The 17996-nt window shown below is 37.5% G+C and overlaps 1 protein-coding gene across 1 annotated transcript in view; it reads right to left on the minus strand.

The window, feature by feature from the left end:
* Window positions 1-17996, minus strand: part of sorcs3b (sortilin related VPS10 domain containing receptor 3b) — a 55345-nt gene that overhangs the window by 12374 nt on the left and 24975 nt on the right. Inside the window, exons 6-16 of the mRNA XM_039670436.2 lie at window positions 15949-16013; window positions 13364-13482; window positions 11612-11701; window positions 11349-11528; window positions 10229-10375; window positions 7855-7957; window positions 5743-5819; window positions 5498-5589; window positions 4038-4145; window positions 1647-1764; window positions 1086-1219 (exon numbers count right to left, since the gene is read on the minus strand). Of these exons, the coding sequence (XP_039526370.2) occupies window positions 1086-1219; window positions 1647-1764; window positions 4038-4145; window positions 5498-5589; window positions 5743-5819; window positions 7855-7957; window positions 10229-10375; window positions 11349-11528; window positions 11612-11701; window positions 13364-13482; window positions 15949-16013 (1233 nt within the window). The remainder of the gene's footprint in view (window positions 1-1085; window positions 1220-1646; window positions 1765-4037; window positions 4146-5497; window positions 5590-5742; window positions 5820-7854; window positions 7958-10228; window positions 10376-11348; window positions 11529-11611; window positions 11702-13363; window positions 13483-15948; window positions 16014-17996) is intronic.

Raw genomic sequence — 17996 nt, forward strand, 5'->3', positions numbered from 1 at the left:
AATTAACAACAGCCGCAGGGACTCTCAGGAGGCCTACAAGTCATTTCAGGAAGAGAGACCCTCGAAACGGGAAGCAGTTCGTCGCACTCGACATGAACGGCCATAGTAGTATTCGAAATTCGAAAAAGTTTTACCAAAAACAACACTGACTTGGAATCAGATTGTCAAACCTATTTTGGTATTTAAAGGACGCTATTATAGTAAATGTAGCGTAGAATATGGGATCGGTTCATCATACTGTATAAAGCGGTCGTATCTCTTCAGAAAATTTGGACTAAACTGCTTAATTAATGTGGATTCGTTTTATGATCTCTTCATGAACTTTTTGAAGCGTCAAATTTGTAGTTGCTTAACTGTCAATGGAGGGACAGGAATCACCCAGATTCCATCAAAAAAGTTGTATTCCGAACATGAACGAAAGTCTTAGACTTGACTTGTGGGTTTACAACATTTAAGCTGCTGTAGCGGATCAGGGCTAAACTCAGTAACACCAGCTCCTTTAGGCTAATCAGATCACTGCCACATTTATCATCCATTTAAATATTCATTACTTATTCATTTGAAGATAATTAATCATTTGACATTATGCTAATTTTGCGCGCCTCTCATTCTCATGTGTAATTTGCCTAAGAGCAGACGACTCTAATGGAGCCTGTGTGCGGTACAAGAGAGATTTATGTCGTCGTTATGATCAGCGCAGTAGTGTCTCTCCATGTGCATCGTGGTGGGCTTGTAAAGACATCTCCATCAGTATAGCGATATGATTACGAAAGACCGATGTAAAACCAGGCTTTTACCTTGCCGCCTCAAGAGCAAACTAATTTAATGTAGCGACTGCAACATTATCATAAGCTGCACTGAGCAGACGTTTTACGAAGGACAGATGAAGAGAAAAACCTTGTTTTTTTACATCCAAATACCACTTAATTAATCTGTATAATTGGGTGGACCCCTGCAGCTTTTGTTCTCTGCATGCAACATTGAGTCCTTTGATCCGCAAGAGTCACTGTCACTCATTTCCTCCATTGGAAAAGCAGCTGCTCTGCATTTCGGCGTGTGTGCACGTATGCATGCCTGTGACTCACCACTCAAAGTCATAGAGGGTGCAGATGCAGGGCTCAGCTGAAACGACTCGAGAATACTCCCGACCCAGAGTGCAGCGTGTGCCGGGCTTCCTCTTCATATACACCTGTCTCTCTCCCATCACACACACCTCGTCCTTAAATGCACATAAACATGTCAATAATTCACAAGATTTCATCCAAAATAGGCTCGCAGTTTTCGAGCCTAGCTAAGTATGGCTACAATAGTAAAAAAAAGTGTATTGTGCTTTCCAAAAAAAAAAAAAAAAAACAGATTTGGCATGCAATTTAGGCTGACTCTGTAAAAACACAAGTGAGAGTCAAAGCTGATGGACAACATGTCACCAACATTATGGTGGTGGCTAGATCTTTTGCAAAAACACATTACGACCATTAATTTCCATTCTGCTTGGGCATGTTAAAATAATCTCACGTGCCACCCTAATTACTAGCAAATACAGTGCCAAAAGAAACTAATGTTGAATGTTGAGTGAGTGAATAAGTGTTTTGCTGTTGAGAGTGAGACCAAACAGCAAGGCTTGCAGATAAATGTGAGGTGACAACCTTGTTATGGAGGTGCCATGTCTGAAAGTCTCCGTCTGTGCATTTCCGCCCAAACAGGGAGCTGTAGTCAATCTTTATCAGCTGCCAGTCGGAGTGGTAACTAAAGTGCCCGAAGAAGCTACAAGGACAGAGGTGCTTAAGTACAACAGGATATGTTTACTTTTACATTCTTTACAGTTGCTAAGGGACCAAAAGGACACATTTTGCTATGGCAAATCTGTAAAGGACTAATAGGAAGTGTCAGTAAAACTACATTGCTGTCAGTACAAATAAGTGTGCAGGATCCTAGTCCAGACCTCCAAAAGAAAAGATATAGAGCCCCATCTTGCACCCGGAGCAAATTACTTTGTACACTGATGCATATTTTCATTTTCATATTTTGTACCCGCGCAAAGCAGGCTTTTCCCTCCACAGACGCATGTCACTAAACTAGGAAATGAGCTCAAAAAGTAGGAGTGTTCCGGCACAAACATTCCCTAGTGCTATTTTGCAGTTCCAGGAAACAATTCCGCCACTGACCAGGAAAAACCTAGTCGAAAGTCAGTGGCGCGTTGCACATTTTTAAGCATGCATGCTTGGCCATAATGTAGCGGGTGATTCTCTCATCAACACAGATGCAGCAGTTTTTATTTATGCAAATCATACATTATAACAAGGAAACATATTAACACTTGAGGGAAATCATTGTGGTGTCCATGAAGATGTAAAAAATGTAGGCCTAAATCTAGCTTACACATTTACCCAAATTTTTCAGGCTAATTATAGTAATATAGTAATTGTAGTAATATATGTTATAAATAACAATCCACCAAGGAACATGCGCACCTGCTCTTAAAGGGTATTTGGATGATGCTCTGATTGGTTTATTTCACGTTACACCCAAACCACACCTATGAATAATGAAGCTTTATCAGACCAACCCCTTTTAAACTTCATTTATCCCACCGGTAAAACAGCGCCCAAGACCCGAACACAAAGTTAATTGTGCTTCGCGCTTGATACTTGCGTTTCAGATCATTAAAATAGGGCCATTAATCTGATAATAATAATCCTAATCAAGTGAGGGTTCATTACTGACTATGGCAAGCCGTTTTAACGTTTAATCATTTTAACCTTCAAGTCTCTATTTTCATGCTACTAGTACTTATTTTTTTTAGATACTATTATCTATTTCATTAAGTACTAGTACTTATTCATTAGCTACCAATGCTTATTCTTTAGGTACTGGTGCCTTTTCTTTAGATACTAGTACTTATTCATTAGATACTAGTCCTTATAGTATTTATTCCAAATGTAACTAGTAAGAATTTTTATTTTACTAGTAAGATTTTTAAATTAATTAGTGTTTTTTTAATTACAAATTACATTACACTATTAGTGTAATTTTTAATTACAGTGGCCGTTCTGACTAGTTATAAAATAAGACTAGTAAAAATGCAGTTGTGACTAGTAAAATAAGATTAGCTACTAGTAACAATTACAAAAGACACTAGAGTCTAATAAATAGGTACTAGTATATATTGAATAAGTACTAGTATCTAATGAATAAGTACTAGTATCTAATGAATAAGTACTAGTATCTATTGAATAAGTACTAGTAGCTAATGTATAAGTACTAGCATCTATTTAATATGTACTAGTATCTATTTAATAGGCACTAGTACCTAATGAATAACTACTAGTATCTAATGTATATGTACTAGTCACAATTGGAATACATACTAGTCAGAACTGAATAGTTGATATCTGAATGACAGATCCCCATAGAAGTCAATGGCAAAAAATAAATAAATAAATAATAATCACTAATCACTATTGAAATAAGGACCAGTATCTAATGAATACGTACTAGTATCTATTTAATAGACACTAGTATCTAATGAATAAGTCCTAGTATCTAATGAATAAGTACTAGTAACTAATAAATAAGCACTGTTATCTAATAAATAAGGACTAGTATCTAATGAATAAGCATTGTTATCTAATAAATAAGGACTAATATCCAATGAATAAGCACTCTTATCTAATAAATAAGGACTAGCATCTAATGAATAAGCATTGTTATCTAATAAATAAGGACTGTTATCTAATAAATAAGGACTAGTATCTAATTAATAAGTACTAGTATCTACTAAATAATGACTAGTATCTTATGAATAAGTACTAGTATCTAAAGAAAAGGCACTAGTACCTAAAGAATAAGCACTAGTAGCAAATGAATAAGTACTAGTACTTAATGAAATAGATACTAGTATCTAAAACATAAGTACTAGTAACATGAAAGACTAATAGGTTAAAATTATTCAATGTTAAAACGGCTTGCCATATACTGACACCTCCTGGACTATTTAGATATGTTTGTCTGAGAAGATGAGATAAAATGATTCTTACGTAATGATGCGATTCTCAGTCTCTGGAGTCATCAAAACCCCGTCAACAAATAGGGGTGTAGATGAAAAGCTGAGTTTGTCCCACTGCCGGCCTTCATCCAAACTAATCCTAGACACACATACACAAATCTTTTTCATTTCACTGACAAAGCACATTAGGTTCATATTCTGATTAATATACTGTACAATGCACATTTGACAAAGGCATAAAAATAGAAGATGCATTTGTTCAGCCATCTGAGAATATTTAGCAGATCCACAAAAACAAGTAATTGCGGAGTCACTGCATTAACATTTAATGTGGGCTACATCTGCATAATTACATTAAAATCAAATCTAATATATGCTCATTGAAAAATATCAAGACTAAATTATTCACCATTGTGTATACATTACACTCTAATCATTATTAGTCATGTATAATGTATATTATGTCTCATTACACATTCAGTCCATTTTGCATTTCATTGTTCTGTTGCATCCCCTTATTCTGATTTCCTTCTGTCCTTTGCATTACATTGCATTATTTTGCTCTGTGCAAGTGCCTCTTCAGAGTGTTTTGTTTTCAGATCTTGTCCTTTCTATGAATGTATTGTACTTTAAAGTCCCTGGCTGTGTTAATGACATTTATTCTTGTGCGTTTAGAGCCCTCCTGTTTGTCCTATTATCTGAGCATTGAATGTTTAAACATTACACATTAGTTATGTGCTAGTTGTGTTCTTGGGGATCTTTGTTAACTTTAGATCAAGTTAATTTAGGATCAATTTGGTTATATACCTTCAATAACAAACTGCAACTACCTGGCATTGCCTTCATGGCATTTCTGCATTCATGATTTTATTAGTTAACACCATCTATTGTTTATACTCTATTCTGGAAATTTGTATAACAGTTTTTACAAAAAAAAAAATTTTAATATTTTTTTATTTAATATTTTTTTAACAAATAATAAAATATTAATTTCACAAAAGCATCCCACAGGAAGATACAAATTATCTTCCACAGCCTAATTGATCCTGACAACGTTTCAGAGCTTAGTACATCAAAGCTGCGAGTGTGTGACATGGCAGGAACAACATGTGAACGGAAGCCCACCGAATCCCACCTCGACTTCAAACCTTAACCCTCCCCAACATGAGCATAAAAGCCCTGGCAAACACAACCACCTGAACTACAAAGCCATGACAGGCACTTTCCGCTAAAAGGATTCCAAATGTTTGATATGATAAGACCTATTGCCTGCTGTTTATATCTGCCAGTCCCCGTATAAAAGCTGACGTTTAAGCGTGAGGTAACTTCAAAAACTTAGTTTGAATAAAAAAATATCCAAAAAGCTAGAGATGAACTGCAATGAACTCAAAAAATGGAGAAATAATCTCTCCAGTCTTCTGTATAACATACATATTATTTGTGAAGGCAGTGCTTTTATTAATCTGTGTGTTTGTATGCATTTTATCTTACCATAAATGGCGTGTAGGTACAGCAGACTGTGTAACAGCTAATAAAGCCCCTCCGTGATCCAAAAACCAGACACTGTGCTCCTCTTCAAAAATCTAAAGACAGTGTTTACAGAGTCAAAAACCTGCAAGGTAATTCAACATCCTGTCTCTTTGTGTTTCAGTTCATTTGAGTGGTGATGAGGGACCAGATGCTTTTATCTAATGACTGCAATACAGTCAACAACTCTGAGCAGGTGATCGGTTTACCTGTCTCCATGTGTTGCCGGCATCAGAGGAGATGAACATTCCTGTATTAGAGAAGGAAAGCTCGGGCCCAATGTTACCTGAAAGTAAAAATACTGCTGTAACTCTGACAGATGCATTATTATTAACCATAAATATGCTGGAGGAGAAGATTTGATTCAATTTCACATAATAGAATATAATAGAATTCCAAAAGGTAAAAAAAACAACTGAAAAAGAGGTCTGTGATATTCAGCATATTTGGGTAATTATGCAAACGCAAGCAAGAGCATAAAGCTCTATACTGCACTACGAAGGCAAAACTGTTGAATTTGAATTCATAAATTCTCACATTTAATCAGAAACTGAGCATAGCTGATCCAAAACTGTCAGTCACAAGACAGTTCATAGTCTAAGACAGAGGTTTTTTTTAATTCTTTGACACCAAATACTCCCACATATGATGTTGCCCGCATTATATTGTGTGACACTGTAAAGACAAAAAAAAAAAAAAAAACTGTTTCCAAAATTAATTAATTGGTAACACTTTACAATACGGGTGCACTAATAAGCATTAATTCATGCTTAACTATAATGCACAGATAATACTTAATTAATGTGTAACTAATGATTATCTAAGCAATTCATTAATGATTACCACATTAGGAACTAATTAAGAGTCTGTAAGGTTAATCTATTAGTTCATACATTAATTGTTATTAATTAAATATGTAATTGTGGATTAATTCCATAATAACTCATTTTTACTACTAACTAATTAATTACCAGAATGAGCCAAAGCATTGTATTTCAACTTCCAGATAATATGACAGGTACACTAATATGCATTAATACATGATTAATTACTTCATTGTTAGTGCAAATGCATGTGCAAATTACTACAATTACTAAATGAATAGTTAATAATGATGTGCCCCAACAAGTAAAGTCATTACATAATGATATACCTTTGCAAATCTTCAGCTAATGATTAATTAAAGGAGACAACTGGAAGTTGAAGTGCATAGCTTTGACTAATTGTGGTAATTAACACACTAATTTACACTATTAGTTAATAAAATATGTTAAGGAATTAATACATAATGACACATTGAATTATAGCAATTCATGTATTACTTAATCTATTAATCATATAGACTCTTTATTAGTTGCTGATGCAATAATCATTAAAAAATGGTTTAGTTCTTCATGAGTTATACATTAACTCATGATTATCTGTGCATTAGTTAAGCGTGAATTAATGCATATTAGTGCACCCGTATTGTAAAGTGTTACCAAATAATTTGCTTCTATATTATTATTGTACTAAAGCAAATTTGTGTATTTTTGTGTAGAGCATTTCTGAGATAAACACAATCGTTGTAACACATTTTTAAATCTCTTTTTCTCCAAATATGTTGCGCCCCCTTTGCCATCCCCATGGGTTAAATCATGGGTAATTTAGGTGAACTCAATTATGTTAACTCAATTACAGCAGTAATAATCCAGTTAAATCAATAATCTATGATGTCCTAAAGAATTCCTCATGCACATTGTCTGGTGGGGTTAATGTCAGTTGGGTATGAGTGCCCTGAAAGACCACAATCATCATGACGCCTCATGAAAAAACATTTGGAAAAGCTGCTGGCATTGAAAAAAAAATATATATATATATATATATATATATATATATATATTTATACACTCTGAGCATAGGAAAGTGATTGCGGAACAGCTGTCGGACATGACAGGTAATTATGAATGTGGAAGACACTGGTCATATTTTCTGCGTGCTCTGCATGGCTAACTTTTTGAGCGTGCATCTATCTATACTCATGCAGGAATCTATCTGGGCCTGAGTTTTGAAGATAACTTTATAATGAATCTGACAAGCAAAAGAACAGCGTGAAATGAGTTTTTGTTCCAATCATGCCAAACTCTGCAGCTGCAAAACAGAAAGATGTAACAACTTGAAAGCTGTGATGTGGCCACTTAAACTACATCTGCATTCAAAAGCACGCACATTTATATGTCTTCTTCACTCTAATTTATCACAAACACCTGGGAGGACCGTCCTCATGATGCCACAAGCATTAAAAACAATAAAGGAAGTGGCTCAGTAACACACACACACACCTGTGGCCACTATAATCCCTGGAGCGGAGTGTTTGGTGGAGATAGTGTCAGGTGTGTAGGGGTTTTCAGACATCTGCAGGTGAAGGTGCAGTGAGCACGAAGGCTGAAAATTAGAATATTACACAGTATTAAATTATATTTCAATACATTTACATTTATCTACATAATCTCCCCTACATCAACCTACTGTAGCATCAGGTTTCAAAAGCCTTGTAAATTAATCAGTTTCGGATCTCCGCGGCTTCTGTCCATTTTTAGTTTTCCTTACAATTAGTGTGACCCAGTTCTTGCGGAAACTAACAAAATTAAATGTTTGATATTAGAGCTTCAAAAAAATCATAACGTAATTACGCCAATTAGAATTCAGCATCAATACGGTGTCAAAAATGCAGTTAAACAAATGCAATCAACCACCTAGTGATTCAAAACTATTTGCATATGCAAGTAAGCAGCAAACTATTGTTCTCACAAGTTGGCTGTGTGTACAAGAATGAGTGAATGTGTGAATTCTTGTTCTGAATTCTTCTTGGTTGTTTAAAGTTGGTAATAAGTCCCAAAATACCCAAAGCACAAGGACTGGGGGGAAAAAATGTTTCATCTTGTGTTTCTAAAGAATGACAACACATGTTCAAACACAGAACCCACTGTCTTTTGGTGCAGCAGAAAAAAAAGTAATTAAGATTTTCTGAGATCTTCAGATAAATTAACTCCAGTTGTTCAATGTATGTCGTAATTGAAATCACCAATCTTCCAGAACAGTGTAAAACATCAGTGAAAGTCATTACAAAGATACAGAGAAGGTAGTGTGTCTTAATCAAACCATCAGAAAGCACTGAATTCAGAGCTATTGTGTGGTAGTTGGCGGTCACCCTCATCTCACTGTGAGACTAAAGGAGTTCCTCTGTACAGGGCTCCACTGTAAAAATGCATCAAACGTGAAATGTCTTGTTTTCATCTGACCACAGTCAAGTAGATGTGTCCGAGTATAATGTAATGTATATACTATAGTGGGTGTATCTTATTTTAATTAAAGTGAGAGTGGCTGTGGTTGTGACTAGGATCAACAATATTAATGGCTGTTTTATGTTAAAGAGCACCTATCATGGATTTTTGAAAATGACTGTTCATATAGTGTGGAATATAGCTCTAAGGAAATGAAAACATCCTGCAAAGATTTATATCTGAAAGTGCACCGTATATAAAGTTATTGTCTTTCAAAAGTGAGAGTCGACTCTTAGTCTATGAAATGAATTGTTTTTGAAACGAGTCATTAGCTGTTACATCGTGACGTAGAGAGGTCATTGGCCGCTCCCAACAACTGTGGGCGCAGACTTGAAGTGACGTCTAGAACACATTCAAATACTTCATCTGAATCGCGTCATGTCGAGAAGACGCTGTGTTCTACATTGCAACGACAGTTCAGCCAATTGTTTACATTGTCCAGGGACGAGCATGTGAAGAATCAGTGGTCAGAGTTCATATTTGAAACGCCCAAACCTTGTGTTCTCATCATTTTAATGATGAATCATTCAAAATTCAAAAACCTAAATGAATTCATATGTGGATTCGCAAGCCGATTGTTCCTGAAGGAGGGCTCAGTATCCAGTGTATATGGATCAGGTTCGTCCTCCTCCGAATCACAATCTGTAAGTAATATTAATAATGTTTGCTGTTATGTTTTCTGTAGCATGCACAATATAGTTATATTGTGTTGTGTGTGTTGTGTACACTCCGCGCAGCTTCTAAGCGGGGTAAAGTTAGTTTTGTTTTTGATATTCACCAGACATTCATTGAAAAAACGGCAATTACCTCCTAAACGACTTAGCTCTATATAGCTAAGTCGCTCAAAAGCCGCCGCAATGTGAGTATCGCCGGGAAAGCTTGCTCTTGACGGAGACGCGAGTAAGGGACCGTGTGGAAGTGCACTTTTTCTGACACGTTTGTTCAAACACTATGTACAAGTTTCAACACTTGACAAGCTATAATACTGGTTATGGGCGTTCCGTTGCTGACAGTCTCTGCCTACAGTTTACCAATAACAACTGACTGGGTCATTTGACCAATCGCTTCAGATTCGCGTCACTCAAAGGAGGTGTTTGGGAAAATGAATCGTCGAACGAATCATTTGGGAGTCGTTGAGCAAATCAGTTAAAAATAAATGCATATTACAAGACAAATAAAGTGTTTTTTATCCTTGCATGCATGTTTAACTGTTTTTGGGAACTCCTAAAACAAAAATAGGAACATTTCAAATGCTATGATAGGGGCTCTTAAAATAGTATTTCACCTACTTTTATTTTGGTGACGTATGCCTTTTTTGGCAAGGTCTCCATGGAAATGTATACCTGCATAAATTTAGCCCAGCAGTTCTCACCAGGTTGCAGACGATGTCATGTCCTGTAGTGTCTTTTGCCGGAGGCTGTAGTAATCTCCATGTCTGGCCTTTGCTGTAGGTAATATATGTTTTCATCTGCATATCTTCCTTTTTATTGGCTATGATCAGCCCACTAACACCTGCCACCTATAGGATAGGAAAAATAATCATTTCCATTTTCTGTGCTCAACATAATATGAATAAAATATAATAAAATATATATAAGAATTATTATTATTATTATTATTATTTACAGTTACATATATTCTTTGGATAGAGGCCAAGAGAAGAGAGTGAAAGGATTTCAGGTTCTACATTCTTACAGATTACCCTCTTTTCTCTTTGCATTTTTGCTTACGCTACAATTTCTGGATGTTTTCAATTGCGCTCATTATCAGATTTTCTTCTTTCTTTGTATTTATAGTCTTTAATGGCGTAACTTCAAACATTGTTGCTTTGTGCTGCATTACACAGTTCCCTGTTCTACTTTAGAAAAATTCCTGGAGAAAGTTTTTCTAATTGCATACAATGCCCCGGTTTCATAGACAGGACTTAGATTAAGCCAGGATTAGGCCGTAGTTCAATTAGAACATTTAAATAGCTTTTATAAACATTCCATAGGAAAAAAAAACATTACTGGTGTGCATCTAGAGACAAAATAATGGCACTGACATGATTTAAGATATGTCTGTGCAAGTTGCTTAAAGTTAAAACTGCTCAAAAATACATTTTAATGTGAGACTAGAGCCGCGTTTCCACCGCAGGAACTTTCCCCAGGAACTAGGAACTTTGGGGTGGTTCTCAAGAACCAGGGTCTAAATGAAGTTGACACACTCAAAACTCAGAACAAACGTGCAGACTGGGAGGAGCAGTCGCACAAAGTTCAACGTCACCATAATCTTTCCGGTACTTTAGTCCGTGGTGTAAACTCAGTAAGCAACCGGTCTGGGGCAAAACAAGTTCCAAGTTCCTGGGACAAATAGTTCCTGGTAATTGCGGTGGAAACGCGGCTTAGGTTAAAGCCTTGACTGTGAAACTGGGGGATATTTGTGAACATTCAAGATGGTAAACTTCTTTAATTTATTTTTCAAGCACTATCAGGCAATACATATGCGCAGACCTTGTAGACATCCACAATGAGGTTTCCTGCGAGACCGCGGGAAGTCCGGAGGTTTGGGAGCGAGCGGGTGAAGTAGACTCCAGGTGTGTCAGAGATGTACAGACTGTAGGTGTCATTTTCGTTCCATTCCTGAACTGCTGCCAACACTTGCCCCTCATCTGTACTGACAATATGCATGTCCTGCACGGGGAACAGCTGTTAGAGCCACATATATTTCATCTGACAACTTTTTGTGACAGCTAGTGCTGTGTCATATGTCTTACTTTGGGAAGGCAGTATTTAGGGAGCTGTATGGTCCTAAAGGGCCCTCGCTGATAGGACACAAAGTATGTAGTTCTTCCTGCAGTGGTTAGCTGATACACACACAGACAGCATTTACAAGGACTTACAACAGAGATCAGCATTTTACACCAGTCAGAACACATGCCTGCTTGTCTATCATAGAAGTGACTTTCCGTTGCTCATGATCTGATGTTTTTAGCATCTCAGAGTGGCTGGTTCATGGTAAAAGCAGCAAACCATCTCAGCATTTGCCAACAAATGATTACAGCATTTCACTAGATTTTAACTCTAGATTTAAACTCTCGCAATTGAAAAATTGATGAAAAAAGTATTGTAAAGTACAAGTAAAATAATTCATACATATAATAATGTTTTTATTTTTGTGTGTATCCATGTGGGGTTGTTTTACATGCACACTTATAATAAAGCTACAGCATTGTTGTTTTTTTGACAATGCATAATTGCATAATTGAAAGATTAAATACATAGCTTTCTTTTAAGGCAAACGTACAACCTCAATTGTAGTCAAATTGTTGGATGAAGTTGAGATAATCACATAATCTAGGTCACAGCATTTTAAAGAAGCAATTTGGTAACAAAATCAAGCATCACGTTAATCCAAGCCGGCTATGTAGTCAAGCTCTGCAATCAGCTGTCATTAGCCGACTGGGGAAAAATACTAAACTGCCCACATCAGCTGATTCAAATTCTATGCACTCTATTGGCAACACTCAAATGAGGCGCCTTACTTAAATGAAGCTCATTCTGCTTGCTTGGGTGCTTTCACATGCTGTTTGCAACTCAAGCCCTCCCCAGCTCCTCCTCTAACTTGTGTTTAACTTTATCAATCTCATTCTGTTGCCATTGATGCATGCTCGGTTCTCAATGGGGATTTTTGCTGCTCTCCCAAATTAAAATTTGGGAGGTTGTACCCAAAAGCTGCTGCTGATCCCCATCTGAGCTTTCATGGAGCTTATGAAAAGGATGGGGAATTTAGAACAGAGCCGTAACTGCCAAATGCCAAAAAAAACTAAATTGCTACATGCGCAATAAAAAATTTGACTACAATTTTTGTCTTTTGTATTTTCAGGAAAAGTGGTCCTGACTGAACTATTGTCTTGAACAAACTTTTAAAGTGCATTTTGTTGGTGGACTCACACAGATGGACATGTTTTATACACTCTTATCAAGTAGATTGTTTTATTAGGTTGTAAACATAGCATTTTACCCTAATGCACTTCGATTGATCCAGTGTCAATAGAGCTTAGATGTTCAAAGAACGAGGCAGCGTGTGTGTGTTCATGTGTGTGTGTCCACTTTTACAGGGTGAGGATGGTGCTACACTGTGTTTTTCCTGCGAGAGGTGTGGGGTGTCAGCCAGTCTCTTGTTCCTGTGCTTTTCGAATCAATATCCTCATTATTCTCTGTCAACTCAAATCCAACAGCTTCAAGCAACAAAAGTCAAAAGAAAGTCACTTGTATTGACAGAGGAGAGTCCAGGTTTGCATTTCTCACTCAAGAACCAGTCCTGTCCTCCCCTGAACCGATGTTAAAGATGGAGAGGCTGGTTTTAGTGGTTATCACTCACTTACACGTCACTGACAGAGATAAAAGGAGGGCTATAAAAAGAGTCAGACAGACATGACACACAGACACACACACACACTTTTGGTATCTCCCACGTCTAAATCACATACACTTACACACTTTATGAAATGTACACACTTCTGTACCTGTAAGAAGATGTATTGGTCCTGCACTACGAGGGAGTTGGTGTCAATTCGGCCGCTGAATGGATACTGCCTACTCTCCTCTGAACATTTTTGTGCTCGGCAGGTAATATACTGCATTTCTGTGAGACACACACAGATTTATCAACACAGGATATGCTTGTGCACAAGAACGCCTTGATCTACACCAAACAAAAAACAGATGATCAATATCTCTCACTCTCTCTGGCGCACACACACACACAACAAACACAATCTAGAACCTACACACAAACTTCCCACACATCTCTATGTCTAGCCAAATTAATCAGTGCTCTCTCTCCATTATCAGTCTCTCTACTAGCGATCCATCCTCACTCAGAAGGGAGAGAAAGAGGGGGTGGGAGTAAAACTACAGAGAAACAAAGGAGAGAGCAACGGGAGAAGTAAAAAAAAGGCCCATACAGAAATAGCAGATTAGGATTATTACAGTACCTCTTTTTCTGAAGAGAGTTAATCACTTAACAGGTCACACGTATTAGGTGTCTTTAACTTATATACTTACATAAAAAATAAGTACAGTGCACTTGGTGTTCATGTTGTATAGCAGTTCTGGTTTGTTTCTTACGTAAAGCTCACAAAAAGCTTTACACAAATTATTTGGACTACTTTTAAATTAAACTTAACACATTTGAGATGCTGTCATTGTTAGTCAGTCACATACTGACAGTTAAATATTTCAACAAAAATTCAAATTCTGTAATTTTTTACTTTCTTTCTTCCATGAAACATGAAATAAGAAATGTTCCAGTATATACTCGCAAATTCTTGTCTAACCAGTGAAGCAGACTGTAAACAGGCACTGTCAAGCCCCCAAAATCACCTTAAACCAGGGGTGCGAAACTCACAGCCCATAAGAGTTTAGCTTCAGCCCTAATTAAACATACCTGATCAAGCTCATCAAGTCCTTCAGGCTTATTTTTTTAAAAAAAATAAGGTATTTGTGCATGAGCAGGGTTGAAAATAAACTCTGTGGGACAGTGTTCCTCCTGGAATTGAGTTTTGCACCCCTGATCTAAACCAACAAAGCCCCAGTTAATTGTGCTATATTCTCATCAATGCATTGCTTTGTTCTCTAGGTTTTTTATTTTATTTATTTATCTAGTTTAAAAGTTTATAGTCATACATATTTCATTATATCATCAGTTGTCAATAAATTACAGTGGAAGACGACTTCAGTTCCTAGAATGCATTACAATTGCAATTCACTAAATTCCTTTCCCTGTCATTTTAATTCAGCTTCCTGTGGGGTGTGGCCAAATGAATTAAATTTGCAACTTGTGAATTGAAAAGTCAATAATTCCACATGCCGGCCTATTGTCAAGGCATGAACAGATAAGATGGCCCATTAAATATGTCTGCAGAACAGACTGAAGGAACTGGCTTGATTACTAATGGGTCATTTCGTGTCAACTCAGCCAGAGGTCCCTGGCTCAATTTCTTTTTCTTTTTTTTTTTTTTGTAAACTAGCATAAATAGCGATACATTTCTCTCCTAAAATTTAAAGCCAAATTACAGAGGCGAGTAAATTACTTTAGAATGATAGCAGCATTGTTAGATTGGTAGGTCAATTAGTAAATTATGTTGTCTTCAACAATCTTTGTTGCACTATATGCCAATGGACAAAGTTGTTCAAAAATGTATGTGTCTGTAACTTAAAAAGAGCTAAAGAGTTCTCAATATCATTTTAGATGCTGGTCAACTTTTCTGGAGGTACCAAGAGTTAATAGACCCAAGTTTCATGTCTTTTATGGCAGTGTGGTTGCTTTCCCTAGGTCTATTAGCTCTTGTTAGCTCCAGAATCAGATAAAATAAACAAAAACCCTTCTCCCAAATTTCCCTTATAGCTGAATAAACTATTGAGAGAAAATGAATGTGCCTCATCTTGACCATTTCAATGAATTTGTGGCTCTGAAATAGTTAAAATTGTCATGTTCTTTGATAGAAGGAAAAAGATACAATTCTCGGTTAACATTATTTGTTCTTACGAAAAGTTCTTCAGTTTTGAAAAATTAACCATATTTGGTTATATTCCATATTTTACTGAACATGATTAAGGAGAAGTTTCCAGAATTTGGCTGATTTGACACAGAATGACCCTGTCTGAAAACTAAAGATGTTTTTGGCACCTTCTCCATTTGCCTGTGCTCCAAATTTAAATTGGTATAACCATGACATCACTCAAAACACATTTAAATGTATCGTTGTTTTTAAACTGTCCATAGAGCCTGCTGTGTTATGTCAGGCTCGTATCAATAGAGCTTAATGCACAACACTGTCCCACAAGGATAAAACATAAGCACAAGTGTCCAGAACCAAGCCAGAACCATTTACCATTGAATTTACTGTTGTCCACAATTCATCTGTTCATTTTTCACTGCGACACAGCAACAAACAAAAAAAGCATAGCAGGCTGGGGAGAAAGTAAGAAAGACAGGGAGAGAAAGGAAGGAAGGAAGGGAGGAAGAGAGAAACTGAAAAAGCAGGAGAAAGGAAGAAAACATTCTGAGGGGCAAAAGAGGGAAACGAAGGAAAAGAAAGAGACTAACGTCCACTGTCAGTTCGAGCCTCGATGTGCACCAGGTCTGCCTCTTTATCCAGACCACTCAGAGCCCTGAAAATGAAAAAAGAAAAGGACAGAAAACAAAAAAAGAACAGAGGAGAGGAAAACAATCAGGAAGGGCTCCAGTGGAGAGGAGATGAAGAAGGAAGGAAAGAGAAGGAGGTGCCAGCAGGGGACGACGAATGAGTACGGTAATAGCATGAGAGTGATGGAGTGATGGAAGAGGAGAGGCGAAGGATGGAGGAGTAGTGATGGACAGCATAATTCCACTGCTCCAGTAGGAGACAGTCTGTCTCCAGTGAATCCTTATTGTTGCTCAGATAGCAATTAATCACACACACACACACACACAAACCATTCTCCATCGCATACACACTTTCATTTCTTACCCATTCTCACCTGTAACGCACACACACATTCACTATCATATCACCTTTCACCATATCACCTGAGGTTTTTAATCATCTTAACGTCTTGTCTTTTGTTATCCATATTTTCTTCCAAGTCAGTTTGAACACGGTCACAATCTGATATTAAATCATTCTTACAATTCAAAATTAAACCTTTCAGTAAAAATCTGATATTCCACCTTTGCAGAGCCCTCATTTCTTGATATTAAGCCCCATTTACATTCTCAATCTCAGATTAATATTAATCCCAGTCTGAATTTGAACATCTCTCAATGAGAAAGATGTTCAAATTCAGATTGAGATTAATATTGTCTCAAATGAAACCCCTTCTTCTGAACTTCTCCATCAGTTCCAAAAAGTTTGTTAAAACATAAATGCGTGGTGATCTTGACTTGAATGGCTTCTATGTTCAGCTCTGTAGTATCTTCCCTATGGATCAGACTACTACATGAAGCTGCAAACTGCATAAGTCTCTGTCCCTCGAGTTGGCAGACAATGAAATTAAAGGTAAAATTGTATTCTCAATCTCAAGTGTCAGACAGTGATTTGAAAGTGGTCCATCACTGACAGACATTGAGCTATATCAGCTGGAATGAGTTCTTGATCAAAGTAAGACCAATTCAGTCATCTACCCTGAAGGGAAGCGGAGGCTGCGTGAAATGCTATGGGAACGCCATGCGTGAGTGTACCATGAAGCACGTATGGAATCAATCCAATGGCAAGACGGAACGTCATAGGCGGGTGATGTCATCGACCAAGAAACTATAAAGCACCCCCAAAAACACAAGCGCATCAGCTTCTAATAGGCTCAAGCAAGCGATCTCAGGCATGCTGGGAGTATGGCATAGACACGCAACGTCTCAACATACGTAACCACAGACATTCCCTATCAGGGAACTCAAGCTGCATGAAACCCTGTGGGAGCGCCAATACCCATATCGCCATACGAGAAAGTGTCCGTCGTGTGAAGTCAGAGTGAAGCCGTCTGCGCCCCTGGAGTGGAACTGAAGTAAAGGTGGTAAAATATGACGAATGTATGTGGTGAGAACCAGGGAGGCCTTCTAAAATGAACCAGGGAGAGGCCTTCTAAAACGAGCTCTGGAGTGGAGAATGGTCTCAACGACTTCAATCGAAAGACCAGATTCTATGAAATGAAAGCTTTAGCATAAGTTCTGCCAGGAAGACTTAATTACCCCGTCACTCGTTAAACTTCAGGTTATCCAATCACATTCTTATTCTCATGGTATGAAAGATCGGTACTTACACATGTTTGAGTTCGCAGATGCCGACGCGACAACAGCCTCCATCCTCCCCACCACCACCAGGATGGTCCTGTCTATACTTCCCCGTGGGGTCGGCTGCACCCCTGCCTTCATCTCCAGGCAGAAAATGCTGATCCGCTATCCTCGGATTACGATCTATGGACGGGGCCTACGCCAAAGAACTTTGAAAATAATTGCTTGCTGGGCTGTCAATAAATGGATGCTTTGTTACATCATTTTATCTCCCAAGTCTTTCTGGTAGAAGAACTGATACTAACCTAGATGCTAAAAGGTCTACCTCGGCATGACCGAAATGTTTCCAAAGGAGCTCCACCGCCTCGGGGTGGAGTCTCCATTCCCAG

This window comes from Pimephales promelas, chromosome 15 (genome assembly GCF_988280905.1).
Source record: "Pimephales promelas chromosome 15, fPimPro1.hap1.1, whole genome shotgun sequence".
In the NCBI taxonomy this organism is placed as follows: domain Eukaryota; kingdom Metazoa; phylum Chordata; class Actinopteri; order Cypriniformes; family Leuciscidae; genus Pimephales; species Pimephales promelas.